Source organism: Gadus morhua, chromosome 22 (genome assembly GCF_902167405.1).
Source record: "Gadus morhua chromosome 22, gadMor3.0, whole genome shotgun sequence".
In the NCBI taxonomy this organism is placed as follows: domain Eukaryota; kingdom Metazoa; phylum Chordata; class Actinopteri; order Gadiformes; family Gadidae; genus Gadus; species Gadus morhua.
This window is the reverse complement of record NC_044069.1, coordinates 13,508,987-13,530,530: the sequence shown is the minus strand read 5'-3', so window position 1 is coordinate 13,530,530 and position 21,544 is coordinate 13,508,987. Positions and strand designations below refer to the sequence as shown.

Sequence of the window (21,544 nt, the reverse complement as noted above, 5' to 3'; positions counted from 1 at the left end):
GGCTTTTCGGGACTTTTAGTGGCGGGGAAATCTCTGTTCTTTAGGTTACTATTAAAAAACGGTAGTCTATCGTCGAATCTCATCTGTGGCTCGTCCCGAAAAGGACGAATCTGCGTAACAGCTATCTGCTGACGCTAAAAAGAGGCGGGTCTAATTTCTGATTGGCTAACTAAGCCAAACCAGTTGCCATGCGACTTTGTTGAGTTACAGGTGGTTTAACAAATCACACCATACTATTTAGATTCAATAATTGAAATGCATTCATTTGAAATATTTTCCCAATATACATCTTTATCTCATTCTGTGGCACTATTTAGAACGACAATACACAAGCCATGTATTTCTTACTGGTTAGTAACAAACTTTTAAAAGGGGTTGTGATTTAAATCGAATTAAATGAAACGGTGTCATGTAACCTGGGTTACACGATATTGATATCCCCCTTCTCCACTGTTTTAGTGTATGCTATGTGTGACTGTAGGCTACTGCTGCCTGCCTTGGCCAGGACACTCGAAGAGATGTTTAATCTCATTGATGATTATTATTTTCAACTAACCAATAGTAGTGGCCTTTCATTTAAAAAATATCAATGCACTTTTCAGCCCTGAATAACAGTAAAAGCTATTTAATAATTGATTTGCATGCATAGTATACTACACTTTCCGATGAATAATTACCCCTGTTACCATAAATTTACTAATTTTATAATCTAATCAAAAGCTCACACACTAGCTGTATTCAGACGGACGTGTAAGTTCTGATATTCTCCTGATGGGCCGTATGTGTAACCAATATATCCTGACATTTGAAAATCTCCTGAATAATACTATCCCTGAGGTAGTATTTTCTCCGTAGGAAATGAAAATAACCTTATATGTGAATGAGGAATAGAAAGTCTGTATTTCTCACACCACTTCAGTGGGCGTGCCGATGACGCCTCTGAATGTCATTGAGTGGCCCCCTGAATGATAATCAGCCTGTTGCCTTTTATTCGCTGAATAGTTAAAAAATATTTAAATGTTGGCACTGCTTTTAAGGGTCATTTGTGGTGAACGAATGTTATACTTTGTGACATTATAGGCAAAATGTTATTATATCATGCGCTCAGAAATTGGTTACATTATCGACTGGGGGTTTCCACAATATTGCTATTGGTTTAAATTACAACTAGAGGATGAGCACGCACAAAAACTAGTTTGTTTAAAACATGATGATGTGACATATAGTTTGGCTCTGTCATAAAATTATACGGGCAACCCAGAGAGGAGAACGATGATGGCGAACACCCAGTCCGGGTACGGTATCACATTCGTCTGGGGGAAATCCACTTGAGGGGGGACAAAAACCCCCATGAGTAATAGTAACGTAATAGTAACGTCTGACTTTGGATTTTATCTCGGACTGACTGAACGTGTGCGGCCGCCTTACGTGGCTGGGGTCCCATGCGGGTCCCATTCATTTGGAATAGCCCCACCAAATATTTTGTCATGGTGTTATTAATGATTGATTTGGGGAATTTCGTTTTATGTACACATTTATAAACCATCACCCACAATAAGTTAGAGAAGAAAATGCACTGCTGCATGAATTATTCCCAGAATCAAAATAAAAAAATGTGTCACCTTACCACCACCATAGATTTGGCACAGATAGGAAAAACGCCATACATTCCTCAGTCGAACAGCAAATCCAATGAACGACAGGAGATACTGGTCTTTGTTGTCCCATTTAGGTCTCTCCCCCTTCCCCACCACCGTTTTTCCCATGTTGCGATGACAGGTTTTCAAAATATAACGTTGAGATAGTCCCAAATCCTGTGATGGAGATCACTTAATGCATATATCAAACACAACCCTGCGTTTTATTTTTGTGGAGTCTTCCTGGATTTTTAGTCAGACTCCCAGTCAAGTAGAGGCTCTACTGTCAACCAAAGGCAAAGTAGCTTCAATGATGTTCAGTTGGTTTGTCCCTCTCTCCTCTGTTAGCTCACTGTCTCTCTCTACCACTATCGCTCTCCCCTTTATCTCTAAGTGGTTGTGCTCAGAAGTTTTCTGATTTAAATACACAAACCCATGTATGCATGGGGAGGGGCGGATTTAGTTGGTCTTATTAGTGTTAGTTATTGGTTTAACTGACCTTGTCAGTGCAAGTGGCATGAGCAGGGTGCTGCTTAGTCAACCACTGGCTGGCTAAATGGCTAAATAGCAGATGACTGGCTGATTAGCAGATGACTCTTGCAAAAGACTGCATTTCTAGAGTTGGCTGAATTTATTTAGCCTATTTAGCCTTTCTTTAATAACGAGGCTGTGGATATGTAGTCATTTTTGTCCATTATAACATGGCAATAGTACAATGTAACTGAGGGAATCTCTTTATTTTACATTAACTATGAGTTTGTTTTTTTATAGGTTTTTTTCCCTCTACCATCGCTTCGAAGCGACGTTTGGACGTGGTTTAAGCATAGACTGTGAAGTGGTGTTGACACTTTTAGTTTCATTTAAAAAAAATCTGCTTGGTTAGGAGTTACAAATCATTATTCCTCCTGTCTATATTCAATATCCCATTGTGTCTTTGGTTCATTACAAGTGGGAAACATGTACAAGATGTATGAGAAAGGATCGGTTAGGGTTAGGGAGGATAGTTTCTAGAAATAATGTAGAATGTAGAAAAAATAAGAAAAAACGTCTATCTCACCTCGATTCACTCCGGGATTTCAGCATAAGAATGACATGGCTCATCAAGATTGCCCATATTTGTGGTGCTTGCAAAGAACAGGTTGTACTTCACTACCGTTAGCCTCCTCGTTCAAGTCACTGATTTGTGGACGCTTTTGGCTGACAGTCAACTCACATCTTTCATCTGGGTCATCGGTCACCAATGTCTGTACTACGTCATTCATTGCATGATAGTCTACTGATGACTTTGAAGTTGATTGATTTGCCTGTCACCCCAATTTCGAGAGCAATACAAGGCAAAATGGTCCAAGCCCCTGTTCCTTTCTGAACCAGGTGCACAATTAACTTCTACCTGAAGGGGTCACCTTCACAGAGCTTAACAATGAAGAGCAACACTGAAGAGCAACTCTGTGGAGGCTGTCTACGGCAATGTGTACAAGCTGGTGTTGCTTCATGCATGGATGAACTGTTAGACCACCAGACACTCTCACAGTCAACCTTCAAACCCCATTACTGCTAACTGACTGCTTCTATCTTGGGCTTGGGCTTGTGAGTAATTGATTTCCAACAGCACAAAATCTAAATCCAGGTTTAAGGAATGCAGGCAATTCAGTTTTATTTCTATTCAATGAATGATGGAATGACGTGCTTCGAATGACCCTGGTCATGACCTGTGTTTATTGCTTTATTGTTGGGATTTTGCTTTGTTTTGTTTCGTCATTATGTATTCCTCCACTCATTAGTGTGGTTGCAAAGCAACTAAATACATTTTGAGTTAACTGAACTTCGGTTTTAGAGTGTTTGTATAGTGTCTTCATAACGTCTAATTGAGTAAGTATCTTCATTCCTATGTTCAACCTTTAGAGGTTTTGTTACTTTTTCAACCCTTGTTTTTTCTTATTGCATTTCACGTCTCTTGGTAGAGCCCATGCCAGCAATCAACTATGTGTTTACAACCACTCCCTAGGATAAGATGTTTGATGAGTCAACCTCACTAATAACCCGTGTCCATGACGGGAAGGACCGAAGCATAACTTGGTCGATATAACCTCCATTGGGGAAAGATGTCAGGAAGCTGTATGAAATGTTAATTATTTCTGTTGCAGCTCACTTTTAATCCTTTCTGTAAAATGAGCATGATCTTTATTTTGATCCAATTTTTTGAACCACACAAATTTAGGCACCTTTTATATTTGCTTTTCAATGCAGGGTTTTCCAGGAAGTCTTGTTGTTGTTCTTGGTTGGTGATACTAGTTAGTTTGGTTTTATTATCATCAAAATATGGCACACAGTAACTCTGCTGCATCATCCAATCACATCGAGTCTCTAAAACCTTTTTGCATTGTTCCAAATAAATAGAACAGATGTAAGTTGCTAAGTTATTACATAATAATATATTAATAAATGCAGTGTGAAAACACTATTAATCTTGTCTCCTATTATCCAATCTCTGCAAGGAAAAACTTTGCCATCGCCAAACCCAATCAATAATTCAACACACATATGCACACATATAATTTATCACTATTAGACTATCATTCTAGATTCAATACCCTTGAAGTAAACAAGACTCAATTCAATTTCTCTTCGATTAATTGTGCATGCCCCCACTAAAGATTTGAATTACATTCTCCAACAAGGAAGTACATTTTTATGAAAGAACTGCAATATCCAGTGGTAATGCTATTTTACTGATTCACAGTAGAATATTTAGTAAGTTGTTTTATCAGTAAGTTATAATTATGAGTATGTAACTTGGCAAGATTTGCTTAAACAGGTCCCTGTGGTCGTGTTTTTGATATCCAAAAACTCTTACTGTTATTAGTATTTCAAAACATGATTTCAGCTCTTGAATGGTGCATAAAAAAACCATTGTATAGAAAGCAGTAGTGGGACAAACAAACGTGAAAATGCAACATTGTAGACCTACTTGTAAACTATTTCTGCTGAAATTCAGAAGTAGTTATCTTCAGCACTACAGGCCAAACCAAATACCACCTCATAGAGCCGTCACAGTTGAGTATATGAGACTATATTGAAGAAGTCCACACATCCAAAGAAGCAATGCTACTTGACCACCTCTAGACATGCATTTCATGTCATAGGCGGAAGTTCTCATAATTCCTGCTGCCGTTATTATGTTTCGATATCATAGCTGTTGTTGATGTAGGGATTGATGCCATAGCGTTTGGAGGACTTTCTGTTGAGTCCACAGCGAATGAGTCTGTAAATGGCGACCAGGGGGATGGAGATCACCGGAAACACAGAGAGGATGACTATAATGGCAAACACCCAGCCTGGGTAATCCTTTGCCTCTGTCTTGGGGAAATTGACCTGGGATAAAAACAAGCCAATGAATTAAATTCCCATGAGTTGCTTTTACAATGACATTTTACAATGACAATAACATTGTAAAATAAACAACATTACCTTATTACGTTATAAAATGTTATAAAAGAGTTGATCCTCAAACAACTTCGAAGCAACTGTATATGTCATGTCTTTCGTCTCTGATCGGTTCACTCACATAGTCAGGGTTCCATGCAGGATACTGTGGGTGCTGCTGGGCCTGAATAACCACATAGGCCAGAAACACCACCAGCAGGTACAGTGGACTGATAAACCTCCAGCAAACCCTCCAGAAGATGTTGGGTCTTTTCCCAGTCATGAAGAGGATGTCGTCACTAAACCTGCCCAGAGACATAGAACATGAATGTGATTAATAGAGTTCCTTTAGTTGTAACTGTATCCAACATGGGGCATGACCTACGTTTAGGGAATAAATTAATGCAAAAATGACAACTTCATATCTACCACCAAAAACAGACTAAAATAATGACAATCACGATTAATGCTAGAAGGAAATGGTTACTTTTGCATCCCGTAGAAATAGATGACTCCGATCAGCTCGAAGAAGGCGATGATGAGCAGTGGCACTGAGCCCACGTAGCTGTTGAAGATCTCCAGCCAGTAGTTCCCTGAGCCCAGGGTGAACACCAGGGCCACCAGGAAGGAGATCAGGCAAACACCAGCTTTGAAAGTTGAGAGAAGACATGGAGTATTTAAGTCCGGCACGGGTACCCTATGCGTTACAAAGTCGGGCAGATTCGATAAACTACAGTCCTATGCTCTTTCCTGCTTTTCTTCAACGCATTTGGTTATTATTAATTAATGGACTTCGCAGAGGCAACTGTCCTCCGCTGCGCGTCAGACAGTTCTAAGGCCTCTGCGTCCTCCATTCATTTCTTATAATGGACACCTCGAAGGGCATTATACCGCTTATGGTCACTTGCCAAAGAAAATAAATTAAGACTATTCATTCAAATTTTCATGCGTTTTACAATCCAAATATAAAGGTTCTCCCGTAAGGTTCTTGCAACGAAATCGTTGTTCACTCCTCCAGTAAATAGGATAGACCTTAGCTACGAGAGCTAACGTTATGCATTGTACATATTTATAATTCTAATTTCGTCCAAGCCTTTATTCCACAGATACTCTAGGACAATCTGACTGGAACTACTTAGCAGGTGTCTTTATATCAGGGGTTAAGCACACCCTGCAGCCAATCAGAATCGAGTATTCCCCAAGACCATGGTATAAATGTTAATATTTCACCTTGACTGAGAATTAGTAATGTTTGATGCATGAAAGATTTGTTTAAAAAACCTCTCAAATGTTTTAAATAACTAAGGATTATACTCTACAGTAGAGTTGAACCATGGGAATAGTAATGAGGTACACAGGCTTATACCATATATCAGGGGTCAGCAACCTTTTCAACAGGCAGTGCCAGTTTGACATTTTCTCGTTAATGAGTGTGCCTTAAGCAACAATTTATAAAAAATGAAGCTGAATTATGACACAGCAACCAAAAACATTTCCAGAAGACCTGGAATTGTACTATTTTCATATAGTCCACAATCATGCATCAACATTTTAAATGTTTTTTTTTTTAGATATTTGCAACATGGGTGTACAAATTATAATGACATATGTCCCATCTTAAAATACCATTTTCAGAAACTCATTCAAAAACATATTTGCACTGTGAGAAATGTAAAAAACGAGAATATATGAGAATGTTGAAACCATCCACATCAATATCTTTCAGACATGTTATGCTATGCAAAACCATGTGAAGGCGATGCATACAGCAACAACACCACTTGCAACAACATTTTAAATATTTTCTTTTCTATTACTCACGACATAGGTTTAAAAACTATTAATTGATTCCATTTCAGAACACTGCTTTCTGTAACTAATTTTGACATATTTGCACTGGGAGGAAATGCCCAAAACAGAATAAAGTGCAAAAAAAAATCGGTAGTAATGATTATGCTGTCGCATTGTGCTTTGAATTTTTTTAATAATATATATATTTTTTCTTTTCTTTTCTTTTTTTTTTTCTTTTAAGCGTGCCAATGATTATGCTGCCCCGTGCGAGTGGTGGCACGCGTGCCTAGGGTTGCCGACCCCTGCCATAGATATTATATAAAATTGATGTAGCATCCGGGCAGGCCTCAGTTATTCCAACTGCATCCAATTCTCTGCATCCAGCTCGTAGCTCATTAGTTTTTAAACTATCGGTTGGTACAGTTGACCGCAGAGCAAGGCATCTTGGCACCGGAATGAACAATAGGAATGAACGCAGTCGAGGTCAAGAGGACGGAGATAGCATGCTAATCCTGAAAACTAGCCTCCGAGGTGAGGTGAGGGTCAGCGGCTAACTGTCACTCAAGAGGTCGCGCCCCTAATTATTCATACATTTTAACCTCCAATAAAATAAAAACTAGCCTGCTAAAGATAAATTCACCCACCTCAGTGTTGTCATGGAGATATAAACTAAACATACTGACTAGAATTTTTTTTTTTGGACCAGGCTGTAAATAGGTTCAATAAGACTGTGAAAACGGCCTGTTTAACAAGTGAGTCAGCGAAGAATTGCTCACTTTTGGTACCACCTCGTTGTGGCCACCCGGTGCTACTGCAAGGTTTGTCACTTCCGCATTGGATGCTGGTAGAACTCGCTGTGGTTGGGACTTGCCTCTACCCATTACTTGTTCTTTTACTCTTGCTTTTCCTAGTTTTCAACATTAAATCTAAATTAATTGCACTGCACTATGGTCGTATCAAATATCAGATCAGCTGAATAAGTAAAGCCAAAGAAATTATGTTTCCGGGAACGAAAATGTCAAAACTTTCAGAGTGACATCTCTGTCTTTTTTCCAATTGTGTTGAGGAACATCAAATGGCAGTGGTGCACTGCAAACCTGTGACAAGCTCGCTGGGGATCCACGTTGGCACCAGTTTAAGGTCCCGAATAGGCGTAAGAATGCCCTCCATGTTTCCAAACATGGAGGACAGGCCCAGGCTGAAGAGCATGACAAAGAACAGCACGGCCCAGACCTGAGAGCCCGGCATCTCTATCACCGCTTCGGTGAACACAATGAACGCCAGGCCGGTACCAGACGCACTCTGAGAAAAGAGGATGGAAAGTATATGTTTATATTCAATCATTGAATATTATTATCAGAATTATCTATCTATTGATCGTTCCCTTAGTACCTGGTCAAGGAAATTTTGAAGTACGCAGGACCTCAGTTTCACATCTGCAACCTCATTCGGACGTGTGATGTTCAGATGTTCAAGCATCTGTTCGTAGTTGTCCACGGTCATGTTCTGGTCCCCGATCTCCAAGTAGTTGGTCAGAGATAAGATGTTGCTGCAGACGAAATACAAATGTGTATTATATCTAGAGGCAATTTAAACATAATTGAAAGAGAAAACTTGAATTACCTCATGCGGCATGAGTTGTAGTTGTTGGTGGCCTTGAAGCCCAGAATTGAGAATATGGGAATGGCTGCATAAATAGACGTAATGCTGTTGATCACACCCACCAGAACAGCATCTCGCTGACAGTTATTCCTGATGTGCATCCGGGAGAGAACACAGATCATTAACACTTCATCGTCTGTCATTGCTTAATGACAGACCTGCATGTGCTAGAAAGGTAAGCATTAGAAAGGTTAGCATTATGAACAGAAAACCAACTTCTCAGGATTGTAACTGGAGAAGGCGATGAGACCTCCGAAAGCCAATGAGAGCGAGAAGAAGATTTGAGTGGCGGCGTCCAGCCACACCTGGGGATTCTTCAGCACGTTCCACTGGAGGAAGAACAAAACAACGCATACAAAATCACATCAAACATGCTTCCAAATGTGAGAATGTGAGAGGTCTGCCTAAAAGTTGTAATAACTTACATCGGGAGTGAAGAGGTAGATCAGGCCATCAGTGGATCCAGGCAGAGTGAGGCTTTGTATCAGGAATATAGTCAGCACCAGGTAGGGGAAGGTAGCTGTCACATATACTGCCTTGAAGACAAAAACAATCACTCAAGTGTGGTTATTAGATATTCGTTGAAACAATGGTACGTTAGGCCAAACTCCTGCATTTACCCTGTGGTAGAATATCCCTCCTTGTATATCCTTACAAAATCAATGACAACCAAAGTCAACCCGGTGCACCCACCTTCCCTATGGTCTCGATGCCCCTGATGAAGCAGATGTAGACCACACACCAGGCGGTGGCCAAGCAGATGACCATCGTCCACTGCAGAGAGCCGCTAATCTCGATGTCCGGGGTTATGTTCAGGGTCTGGCGGTACCAGAAGTAGTTTACCGGCGTGCTGTCCACACACTCTTGGTTGTAGGCTGTTCAAGGAGATCACCGGTTCAAGAAAGGGTATTTGCCTCAAAATGTTATCGTTGCTTATTTGTTAACAGATAACTGTTATGTGATCAAGTACAGTAAAACTTTTAGCAATCCTGCCCTGAAGCCTTGGAAACCTAACCCAGACCCCGAGCCATGACCAAGACATGCGGATGTACTTCCTGTTACCTGTAGAGTTGTCATTAAGCGGGCACTGACTCCAGGGCAGGGGATCCTGGAAAGAGTGGAAGAAGTACCAGAGCACCCAGGCCAGGATGGTGTTGTAGAACAGGCTCACAAGGAACGACACCGCCATGCTGGCTATGCCTGGGCAACATGATTGGCAGTGAGCAGAATCTTGATTTATTTTTGATTAATGTAGATTCTCATTTAAGGTAATTGTGATCGATTGTCAACTCCATTGATTAATCCGCCATGTTCCTGAACCCAAACTGCTCTATATCAGCAGGAAGCCTCACATTTGTATGTTACATGTGGTTTTTGCTGCACTTCTTCCAGATGCTTTTTTTTTACTAGGAGACATCTCTTTTTTGTTGCTACTCAAACCATGTCTCAAAGCTTACACGCCCATTCAAATTACTCAATGCTAATGTTATCAGGTATCAGACACTGTCTTTAAATCGATCTTAAGGCGACCTACCGACTCCACCAAGGAAAGGGGAGATGGAGGTCCAGACGCCGATGCTGCCCATGCGCAGCCTCTGTCCGATGGCCATCTCCAGGTAGAGCAGGGGAAGGCCCTCAAATACCAAGGCTATCAGGTAGGGGATGAGGAATGCACCTGGGTGGGGAAATACTTGAGACGTCAGGCAGGAATGTAGAAACAAACGGGGACTTTGTCCATGATGTCTGTGCTCTTCGTCAGACAATCTAATTGTTAAAAATCTGTCGTCTGTTAGCCTAATTTCTAAACTCGACTCCCAACTAGAGGCTCCAAAACAATCAAAACACATACACCCACACAGAGCTTCTTCATCCCCATTTTCTGTGAAGATTGTGACGGTGGACAAGCTGTCATCCAGCCATTAGTTGAACCCTTTACATTGGATTTGACTAAAATCTGAAGGTACCTTATCAGATGATACAAGGCTGCGACTAATGGTTCAGTATAGGATAGTCGAACATATGTTTACTTAAATACGAGGGCTAAGTTTGACTTTAATGATCTCCGAGACATATATTAGATGAATAACGCTCATCCTTTATTTAAAATAATGGAAAATATGATGCAAACTCACCGAAAGGACACCGGCTATTGACATTTCAAATGGACAAACAATATTTTATTCAACAGGAAAAACATTTTTTATATATATATCTCGATCAGGGCCAAAAATGTAGTATTCAGAGTTTAGTCTTTTTCCTTAATTTTCTAGAAAAAATTACCAGCCAAGTGATTGTTGAATATTTAACCTTGAATCTTTCTACCATTCATATGGTCAAACCTATCCAACCAATGGCTGGTGACAGTTGTTATTTTCTGACCCTGATCTCAAATAACTCATTTTGTAAATTAATAAGCATGAATTTATTCAGGTGGTTGCATAAAACCACAACATCTAATTATTGTATCCAACATCCCCCACACCAAGTTGGACATGACAGATTCACGCTATCATGTATTCATTCATTCAAGTATTCATAGAGGATAAATATGTCTATAAAAAGTAGTACCTTACCACCACCGTAGATTTGGCACAGATAGGGAAAACGCCATACATTCCCCAGTCCCACAGCAAAGCCAACGCAGGTCAGGAGATACTGGACTTTGTTGTCCCATTTAGGTCTCTCCTCCTTCCCATTGGAGTCCACTGTTTTCCCCATGTTGCAGAGACAGCTCTTCAAACAACAAGGTTAGATCCCAAATCCAGTGATGGAGAACTTTCAAGGCTGATATCCAAGGCAACCCCTTGGTTATATTTTGGGGAGTCTGGTCTGGTATTAAGTTGGACTCACAATCCAGTCGCAGGGTCTGTCGACCGAAGGCAAAGTATGATGTCCAGTTGGTAATGCCCTCTCTCCTCGTTTGACTCACTCTCTCTCTCTTTATCTCTCTCTCTCTAAGTGGGGTGTGTTCAAATACTCTCGGATTTAAATGCATGGGGGGGGGGGGGGGGGGGGGGGGGGGGGGGGGGGTTGGGGGGTTTATAGGTGCGATGAGTGTAGTTATTGGTTTAACAGGCTTTCAAGTAAAAGGTGACATGACATGACAGGATGATCTAATGCCTATGACAGTGTTTGTTTGGGGCGGAACCAAGCCCTAAGTTAATGGTTAACCAGGTGATGCCTGAATCCAAGGCACTTGGGCACATTGGTTTAAAAACATGATCATGTGACATATAGTTTGACTCTGTCCTAAAATTGTTTTATATGGAATAAATGATAAATCAGTCATCGATCAAGGAAACCAAAGGTTGTAGTTACTCTGGGAACAATAACCCCAGAATAAAGCAATAAATAATAATAATCTTTTTTAAGGCTTTGTAGTGAGTTCATCTTTGTTGAATTCCGAACAAAGGACAGAAGTTACAATGCATCATATATAATTAACCATCAATAATCTACAATGTTTTTTTTTATTCTGTCACATAAAAACAAAAACCTGCATATGATTGTCAAACATAAACCAATTTCACTGTAGCTGACATCAGACATTCTTCACATTTCACTAGTTTCATCCGGGAAATGTTTAGGGATAAAAAACAGCTTTCAAGGCCAAATAATAAAGTTAATTAGTAAAAACATTGGATTCAAGTTTGTCATTAGCGTTGTATTAGCCATTACATGAGGCTTAGGAAAGTGGTTACTACTCCGGAAATACCATTTGTAAAGAGCAGTTGTGCATGTAACATCGCACACAACGGATGCTCCAGAAGTTTCACACAAATGTCTTTTCAGGGACAGCCTCTTCACCATCCTCATCCCTGTCCTCGGATGCGCGCGGGCGGGGCCAAGGCTCCGAGGGTATCTTCCCCCGACTCAACCCGCACCAACCACCACAGCGTCCCTCTCACAGTCGTTACTGATGCAATAGAAAACACGCCAGGCGAGATCAGAGAAGACATAAGAACAATCATTTTTTAGCCCATGTATACACAAAACACCATGTTTCACAATATTAAACAAACGTGAACTAATAGGATTGTATCTAGTGTTTAGGTGATGGTCTACAGTGGATTCTGGGATATGTGATAAACATGGGATTGTACATTTTCAATTCATTGCTGTTTTGAACACATCAAATAATTGCTTGTCATAATAACTTATTACTTACTCAGCGACGCAGGGGCTGGGCTGAGGCTCTGAGGGTAGACTCCTTCGACCTTTCAACCCGCAGCAGATCAGCGTGTACAGCGCCACCAGTGGGATGGGGGCCACGGGCAACCCAGAGAGGAGAACGATGATGGCGAACACCCAGTCCGGGTACGGCGTCACGTTCGTCCGGGGGAAATCCACCTGAGGGGGGACAAAAACCTATCCCATGAGTAATAGTCACGTCTGACTTTGGATTCTATCTCGGACCGACTGAACGTGTGCGGCCGCCTTACGTGGCTGGGGTCCCATGCGGGATAGTTGGGGTGTTTATCTGCCTGCACGGAAACGTACGCCACAAACACAATCAGGAGGTACAGCGGGCTGATGACGAGCCAACAGGCCCTCCAGAAGATGTTGGGCCTTCTGCCTGTCATGGTGTGGATGTCTTCACTGAAGCTGTACATTCAAAGTGAGTCATTTTTTTTTTCACACAGAAAAAGAAATCCACTTGAGTGCTACCTAGGGGCGAAGCTTACCGCTTAAGTCCGTACACGTACACCACGCCGACGATCTCGAAAAAGGAAATGATGAGAAATGGAACGGAGCCCACATAGCCGTTGAAGATCTCCAACCAGTAGTTCCCGGAGCCCAGGGTGAAGATCAGAGACATCAGGAACGCCACCAAACAAACTATGCCTAAAACACACAAGGTTGACAGGTGAACAGATAATGAAATGTAGCCGGAGTAACAAGTGAGTTGAATGTTGTTGAGTGACAACAATGGTTTGTTAATTGTTGAAAAAGAAATCCTGCCTATCCGTTTGAATTGGATATTGGTTTGAATGTTTGTAATGAATTAAATCAAAATCTATCTGTTTGGAAACTTGAACTATGAACTCCTTATGCACATTAACTAGGGAAGGTTCCAGGAGCTGGCCTATACCTACCAGTGAAAAGCCACCTGGGCATCCACTTTGGGACCAAGTTTAGCTCCATCAGGGGGTTTAGAACTCCTTCCAAGTTTCCAAACATGGTGGAGAGGCCCAGGCTAAAGAGCATGACGAAGAACAGCACGGCCCAGACCTGGGACCCCGGCATCTCTATCACCGCCTCGGTGAAGACAATGAACGCCAGGCCGGTACCAGACGCACTCTGAGAAAGGAGGACCGATACATAATGAAACCTAGTTGCCCAGTTTCACCGCAAGTGAAACTAATTAAATGGAAGAGAGCAAAGCATGAGACGTGGAATGTTCTCCCCCCCCTGTGTCTGATGCCTGAGAAAAACATTCAACTCCACTAATGTTATCATTTGCTATTTCTGTGGAAGATTCCAATATTAGTTTGCAACGCATATCTAAGTAAGTATCTGTTGAATGACTTAATGGAATGCAATCAAATCCCCAACGGGCTCATGGATACCCGTCAGTCAGTACCTGGTCAAGGAATGTTTGGAGGTCACAGGGCCTCAGGTTCAGCTGGGCCACCTCCTCCGGCCGTGTGCTGTTCAGATATCCAAGCATCTGTTCGTAGTTGTCCAGGGTCATGTTCTGGTCTCCAATCTCAAAGCGGTCGGTCAGAGCCAAGATGTTGCTATGAGGAAAGAGCGATATATTTTAGGGCTGCTCGATTATAGAAAAAATTTGAATCACGATAATTTTGGTCAATTTTGAAATCACGATTATTCAAACAACTATTTTTGAGTTTGAAAACATGATGCATTTATTCAGCCTTTCTTTCCAAAAAAAACGTCTTAACTGAGAACTATGTAATTTCGCCCTTAAACAAATACACAAATTGTCAAATAGAAAATAGAAAATCTTAAATAACATACAAAAATGTATTTCTATAAAATATTTAATCATTATATTAGTTAAAATAAGTTAAATCATGATACAAATTTGATTTATTGCACAGCCCTAATATATTATCAATGATCGTACACATCCCTGTTTGTTGAGGCGTATCCATGACAGGATGTGGTCTGAATGACAAGGGCATGGCCCTAGTCCATCTACGCTGTGTAAACATACTCCCAAGATGATAGCTATACCTGATCTTCTCTCTACTCGTACTCCCAAGATAAGACCAAGGTTGCGTTTAGGCCCTCTTTGTATTGGATATATTAAAAGGGGCAGTTTGTAGAATTGAGTGCCAGCAGTGGGGTTGCAGATTGCAACCAATTGAATTCCCCCCAACTTCACCCTTCCCTTTAGAGCGCCATAGAAGAAGGACTTTATTGGGTAAGGTGCCAGTGGATATTACCAAAATGAGACCTAATTTAGTAGCTAATTGTTAAGTGGCAAGGTTCAGTGATAGATTCATAAATTGTATTGTATGATGTATGATGTTGAAAAAGCTGTCATTTCAATATGCTCTATGACACTGAATCTGTTCTTTACACATATCCTATTTCCCTTTGGATTCCTCCAGGTTATCCTTCCTCTATTGATTTAGAAACTGACGTTAAAGCTGAATGACTGTTCTCTAATCTCTGGGAATTGTGTTTGGGTTTCCTTTAAAGGAAGATCCCACGGCAGGGTACTCTCATCCTGTTGGTTGATAACAAGACAATAGACAATTGAAATAAAGTGAATGATTGCCACCTGGGTCAGACATGTTTACCATACCTAACTAAAGCCTGACTGCTTACAACCATTGTGTGGTTGTAAGCAGTACAGCCAGCTTAGCTTCTCTGTTGTAGGAAAGGGTGGGGAGGAGCATTCAGTTGGATGCCGCTGTAGAAAATTCATTTTTAACCCCAATGCAATATCTCACACAGAGATGCCTACACAAACAAAACCATCTCCACAAAGGACCCCAATTATATAAGACCATAGGGTTGGGCTAATGCTACTACAGTAGGCAGTGCGTACCTTTGTAGACAGCTGACATAGTTGTTCTTGGCTTTGAATCCCAGGATGGAGAACACGGAGACGGAGGCGTAGAGGGAGGTGGCGCTGTTCACCAGACCAACCACTACAGCGTCCTTCTCACAGTCGTTACTGATGCAATAGAAAACACACACACACACACACACACCAGGCGAGAGGAGATAAGACATAACGTCATTTTTTAGTCCATGCATACACCATTTTTTTTACAATATAACATAAACGGGAATTAATAGGATTGTATCTAGTGTGTAGGTCGACAGGGATTCCTGCATTGCAGAGAAGACAAGTAGCATGTGATAAACATGGGATTGTATATTCAAAGAGAAGGATTTTCAGTGGTTTTGAACACATCAAATAATTGCTCGTCATAGCTTAAACTGGGAGCCTTGTCACAATAAAAAAATCTCAAATTATTAAGACAAAGGTTTTGGAGAGCAAATAGACAATTCTTGGAAGAAATGAGCAGCAAATATATAGAACAGATAGATAAATTCTCACTGCACATTCCACTCACTAATGGGGTTATTAATAGGATAATAGGATAGCTATGCAATTTCTTAGAATGATATAAATATACGATTTCTATAAATAACAAATAAGGATTTCTTCCAGTGTAGTTACCACTTTCCAAAGCCTCATGTAATGGCTAAGCTAATGACAAACATGAATATAATGTTTTTACTAATTAACTCTGTGTTGGCCTTGAAAGGTGTTTTATATCCCTAAACATTTCCCGGATGAAACTATTGAAATATGAAGAATGTCTGATGTCAGCTACAGTTGGTTTATGTTTGACAATCATATGCAGGTTTTGTTTTTATGTGATAGAAGAAAAAAAACATTTGTAGATTATTGATGGTTAATTATATATTATGTATTGTAATACTGTCCTATGTTTGGAATTCAAAAAAGATGAACTTACTAAAAAAGCCATGAAAAAGATTATTATTATGTATTGCTTTATTCTGGGGTTATTGCTCCCAGAGTAACTACAACCTTTGATTTTCCTCAAATAAGGGCTCTTAAACCTTACAAACACTATCTACTTATCTTCTGTTATACAAGGTTAAATAAAAACTAAATGACGGAAGGAAGACTACATTATAAAGGTCCCAATTATATGTGGGTCTACCAAAAAGTAGGACATGGGTCACTAGCAGACATATTTCCTGGGAGAAGTCATAAAGGTTGTGTTTTGCTGAAAGTAGGATCACTGACTCTGAAGGGTTGTAGCTGGAGAAGACGATCAGACCTCCAAAGGCCACGGAGAGTGAGAAGAAGATCTGGGTGGCGGCATCCAGCCACACCTGGGGATTCATCAAGATCTCCCACTGATGAGAGAAACACCAATCCTTATGGAGAAGCCCCCGACACGCTAAATACCTCATACTGTTCATTCTTATTCTCTTAACAATCGTCTAGGCGGGTACGGTAAGAAGTTGAAAAAATGCCCATTATATATTCAGATAAATGGAGAACAAAATATAAAGGTTACGGCATGCATACACCTTATTTCACAACTTAACAATGGCAAATAGCGATAACAAAAACAAACAATTTGAATGGGAAGTGCAGATCTAGAGCAGTGGATCATCTGACAGTGTTCGAATGGGCCTCATTCACATGGTGGCCATCTTCGTTCGATACCCAGCTAAGGTTGAGAACAAATATGGCTGCTAGAGGAATACGGCCCATTGTGATTTGATGAGATAAGAGACGAGAGCGGCTACCTTTGGGGTGAAGAGGTACTTCAGGCCGTCGACTGCCCCTGGCAGAGTGAGGGCACGCACCAGGAATATGGTCAGAACCACGTACGGCAGGGTGACCGTTACGTACACGGCCTGGGAGAATACGGTGCATAGAAGTCGTTTCACAATTGAGTTTATAACGAATCCACCAAGCATCATGACCAAATGGCTGCTTATTGGCAAAGAAATTTGAAAGTTGATATGAGCTTTGACATCTTTGTGAAAAAAGTGAAGCGATAGGCTCTTAAAGGGGTAGTTTGGAAATTTGGATATAGGGCCTGATTTCCAAGTTATCCTTGGTGTTCTTTATCATTGTAGACAGTTTTCAACACATTTCATTCAGTCCTTCTAATTGCAGAGTTCGCTCGCGCACGGGACGGCAACGGGCAATGCTAGCCTGCTAATAAAACAGTCTTTCCCACTCCACAGTACACCCGAGGTAAATCAATTATAACGCCAGACTATTGATGTAAATGTCTGTGTTGATAGAATAATGCTAGAAATAAAACTAACCTTGCATCGCATGAATCATCGCATGTTGAGGGACTTCTTTCTCAGCAGCATTGGAATTTAACCTAGGAATCAGTCCGCCGCGTCCGTAGCCTACAACCTGGAATATAACACTGCTGCTGAGACACAGCAAGTCCCTCAAAATGCAAGATTGGTTTTATTTCTAACATTATTCTATCAACACAGACATTTACATCGAAAGTCTGGCGTTACAGTTGATTATCCTCAGATGTACTGTGGAGTGGGTAAGACTGTTTTATTAGCAGGCTAGTGTTGCCCGTTGCCGTGCGCTAGCCTAGCACGAGCAAACTCTGCAACTAGAAGGACTGAATGAAATGTGTTGAAAACTGTCTCCAATGACAAAGAACACCAAGGATTACTTGGGAATCAGGCCCTATGTCCAAAATTCCGAACTACCCCTTTAAATGTTTGTTAGTTCGGTTCGTTCCAAATATGGAAGATTTCATTCTTTCTAATCTAATGCATCCATTTCTTAGCCATCTAAAAATAACCATGTTGAGTATCTCAGTTTCTGTTAGTATGACATACGTGTCAGGCAGTTGGTGCATTAAAAAATAAATTTACAGTCAAAAAGTAGACAGTGAGAAAGTGCATCCACTAATGTTTCTAACATTTTTTAAATCTTAACTAACCAGTAAATGCAACATCAGCAGGATCTAGTGCTATGAAATCAATGGAAATGCATGACAGACACAACCAGCTGCGCCCACCTTCCCTATGGTCTCGATGCCCCTGATGAAGCAGACGTAGACCACAAACCAAGCAGTGGCCAGGCAGATGACCATCCACCACTGCAGAGAGCCGCTGGTCTCCACGTTCGGGGTGATGTTCAGGGTCTGGCGGTACCAGAAGTAGTTTGACGGCGTGCTGTCCACACACTCCTGGTTGTAGGCTGTTGATTGAAGCAGAACACGTTCATACTTGATCAGTAGATCTATTCACCCATGCGTGTTAGGGTATCTGCCTCAAAATGTCGTTTTAGTCTCATCTAAAAGACTCACTACAGTTTAGTGGTCTTTTGTGTCAACTAGCAACAGTCAATGTTGACTGGGAATCAAGCTATTCTGAAACTTATAAAAAAATATTGCTTGATGCTGTCTACTTATCCTCCCTATATATCAGATGGATGAGAATCGAAATGCCTATGTGTCCTCTCTCTCCCTTGCCTACCTGTGAGGTTCTGGTTGAGGGGACATTGGCTCCAGGGCAGGGGATCCTGGAAGGAGTTGAAGAAGTACCAGAGTACCCAGGCCACGATGGTGTTGTAGAACAGAGACACCAGGAAAGAAACCAGCATAGAGGAAATACCTGCACAGATTACTTTTGTAAAAAAACTAAAAGCAATCGAAAAAGAGGTTTCCATTCATCAGATTGAACTCTGGTGCAACCTGATGGCTAAGTGGCAAAACTAGAAAAAGTGAAATTTGTTGGCTATATGACCACTGCTAATGAATAATGCTTTTCAGGGATGTCTTGGAGTAGAGCGAACAACCTGTCTTGTCTTGAGAAGGTTTTGAAACTTTTCAGCTTTAAGCAATGAACAGGTGTATATATAAGCCCATTAGAGCAAATAATGTCTCAGAAATGTTGCATATTTGGACGTTTTAATGCAACAAACAATTGAAAGGTTAACTTAACTTTCTGGAAGTGGCAAATAAGCGACCTTGATCAAGGCAGTCATACATATTCATGAAGAGTTTCTGTCAATGATTAAACAGCAATGCAAGGGAGCACGTTGTGCATCAATTACTGATGTCTACGCATGATTTTGGGTGCGTAACGTAAGAAAAAAGTACACGTTAACGCAACAAAAATTATAGACACAAGTTGCAATGAATTTAAATAAGTGAAGTCTGTAATATAATTCATTGAATTTATTGCATACAGGGATAAGCAAAATGTTGAGGAGAGAAGGAACAGTAGGTTGTGTTATCAAACATTTGTGTCCAAAAGCACAAATAGTACTCCACAATCATTAATTGTTAAAAAAAACAAAAACATTCAACCAAGTTTATCAAGAGACATTCCACTGCAACTACCACTTCATTCTGTGTTTTCCTACTGGCAATGTTAAGAAAAATGGAGGTTAAAATCTATTTGTTTATTTTATTTTATGTAAATATATTGCAAGCTAAAATATATGCTTATGCTTATTAAATTGAATGGCCCAATTTCCGAAACAGCCCACAAGAGCCTGAGGTGAGGGTTCATGTTATGGAAGGAGACTCACTCCTGATAATTCCAGGTGGAACAAAAGCTGATTTGAATTGTAATGAAGCCTGAGTGAGGCACGGTCTATATTCCCCTAGGGAAGAGACTAAACTAACTGTATGGGTGTGCTTCAACGTGTGGAAGGCTTCAGAATTGCCGTTCCCCGCCCAAAGTTTAAATCGGCTTCTTCTACGTTGATTTGCGTATCGAGTGTGGACTATGCGTCACTCTATTGAAGACCATCGTAACAAGTTTAAAGCATGTTCACAGACGACCAGGTCATTTATTGATGTCCGCATCAGTAATTTAGGCTGAACATGCTACATGCAACATTCTCCTTTGAGTTGTTGTTCATCATCATGATGTAGCCATCCTTTCTTTAATATGTTTGACTGCCTTGATTCAAGTCGCTTATTGGCCACAACCAACAAAGCATCATCTTGTGCTACGTTAACCTGTCAGGTAGGCCTACTAATGACCTTCCACAGTAGGCCTATATGATGCTATTTACACAAATAGCATAGTGATGTTGGCCTGACGTCGGTTATTAAACATTAACGCACAAACCACCAAAATATGCGAGCTGCACAGTTTCCAACCCAGCAGCCATTTTTTAAATGCCAAACTGCTGAAAAGAAGTTTCCTCATTAACCAACCTACCGACTCCACCCAGGAAAGGGGAGATGGAGTTCCAGACTCCGATGCTGCCCATGCGCAGCCTCTGTCCGATGGCCAGCTCCAGGTAGAGCAGGGGAAGGCCCTCGAATACCAAGGCTATCAGGTAGGGGATGAGGAAAGCACCTGGAGAAAGGGACGGGGGATAAGGCTGGTTGGTTCATACAACATGTTTAGATGGTGTATGTACAGGTTGATACAAATATATATCAATTTACATTGCAGATAGTGGTTTGGGTCTATTCTAATAACTATGTATTGAAGTTTTCGTTGCGAAAGGTTCACAAAAAAAAACATCTGCTTCAGAAGGACATCGTGACTCTGCATCCGTTGGAGTTTAAACCCTATACAGCCTATACTCATTCTAAATCCTTCATCCTTCATAGGACACACATAGGACAGCGAGGACAACGAGTTTAACACAATGAGCCAACCCAGCAGCCATTTTTAAAATGCCAAACTGCTGAAAAGAAAATACAAAGTTCTATCCTAGTTAAAGGTAAACTGCGGCTTACCTCCTCCATGGATTTGACAAAGGTACGGAAAGCGCCACACGTTTCCCACTCCTACTGCAAATCCAATACAGGTCAGCAGATACTGGGCCTTGTTTGCCCACTCTGGTCTCTCCTGGGGTTTAGCCATTTTCAACCTGCCTGCTAGACAGACAGAGATGCAGTGGGGGCTTGGGACTTGAAATGCCTACTTCCACACAGTGGAAATGTACCGGGGTGGGAAAGGCGTACCAGGACTTGGTTTAATGGATAACCGAGCTAAGCCTACGGCTTCAGTGCACCAAAAAGAGAGTGAAATCGTTATGAGGC

General features: G+C 41.1%; 2 protein-coding genes across 2 annotated transcripts; both read right to left on the bottom strand.

Annotated features, from left to right (window-relative positions):
• Positions 1 to 3,792: 3,792 nt before the first annotated feature.
• Positions 3,793 to 11,485, bottom strand: LOC115535848 (sodium-dependent neutral amino acid transporter B(0)AT3). The gene is made up of 12 exons (XM_030347381.1): positions 11,087 to 11,485; positions 10,048 to 10,188; positions 9,576 to 9,713; positions 9,207 to 9,388; positions 8,939 to 9,049; positions 8,730 to 8,842; positions 8,475 to 8,603; positions 8,244 to 8,400; positions 7,949 to 8,153; positions 5,548 to 5,707; positions 5,203 to 5,365; positions 3,793 to 5,009 (listed from the first exon to the last, which is right to left on the bottom strand). The coding sequence occupies exons 1-12, from the start codon at positions 11,229 to 11,231 to the stop codon at positions 4,812 to 4,814; spliced, it is 1,842 nt and encodes a 613-aa protein (XP_030203241.1). The 5' UTR covers positions 11,232 to 11,485; the 3' UTR covers positions 3,793 to 4,811.
• A 463-nt stretch (positions 11,486 to 11,948) lies between these two features.
• On the bottom strand, positions 11,949 to 21,435 carry LOC115535631 (sodium-dependent neutral amino acid transporter B(0)AT1). Its single transcript, XM_030347005.1, has 13 exons — positions 21,239 to 21,435; positions 20,709 to 20,849; positions 19,008 to 19,145; positions 18,548 to 18,729; positions 17,289 to 17,399; positions 16,777 to 16,889; positions 15,538 to 15,666; positions 14,098 to 14,254; positions 13,610 to 13,814; positions 13,199 to 13,358; positions 12,956 to 13,118; positions 12,682 to 12,863; positions 11,949 to 12,429 (listed from the first exon to the last, which is right to left on the bottom strand). Exons 1-13 carry the CDS (start codon positions 21,363 to 21,365, stop codon positions 12,387 to 12,389), a joined length of 1,851 nt encoding a protein of 616 aa, XP_030202865.1. The 5' UTR covers positions 21,366 to 21,435; the 3' UTR covers positions 11,949 to 12,386.
• Between the last annotated feature and the right edge of the window lie 109 nt (positions 21,436 to 21,544).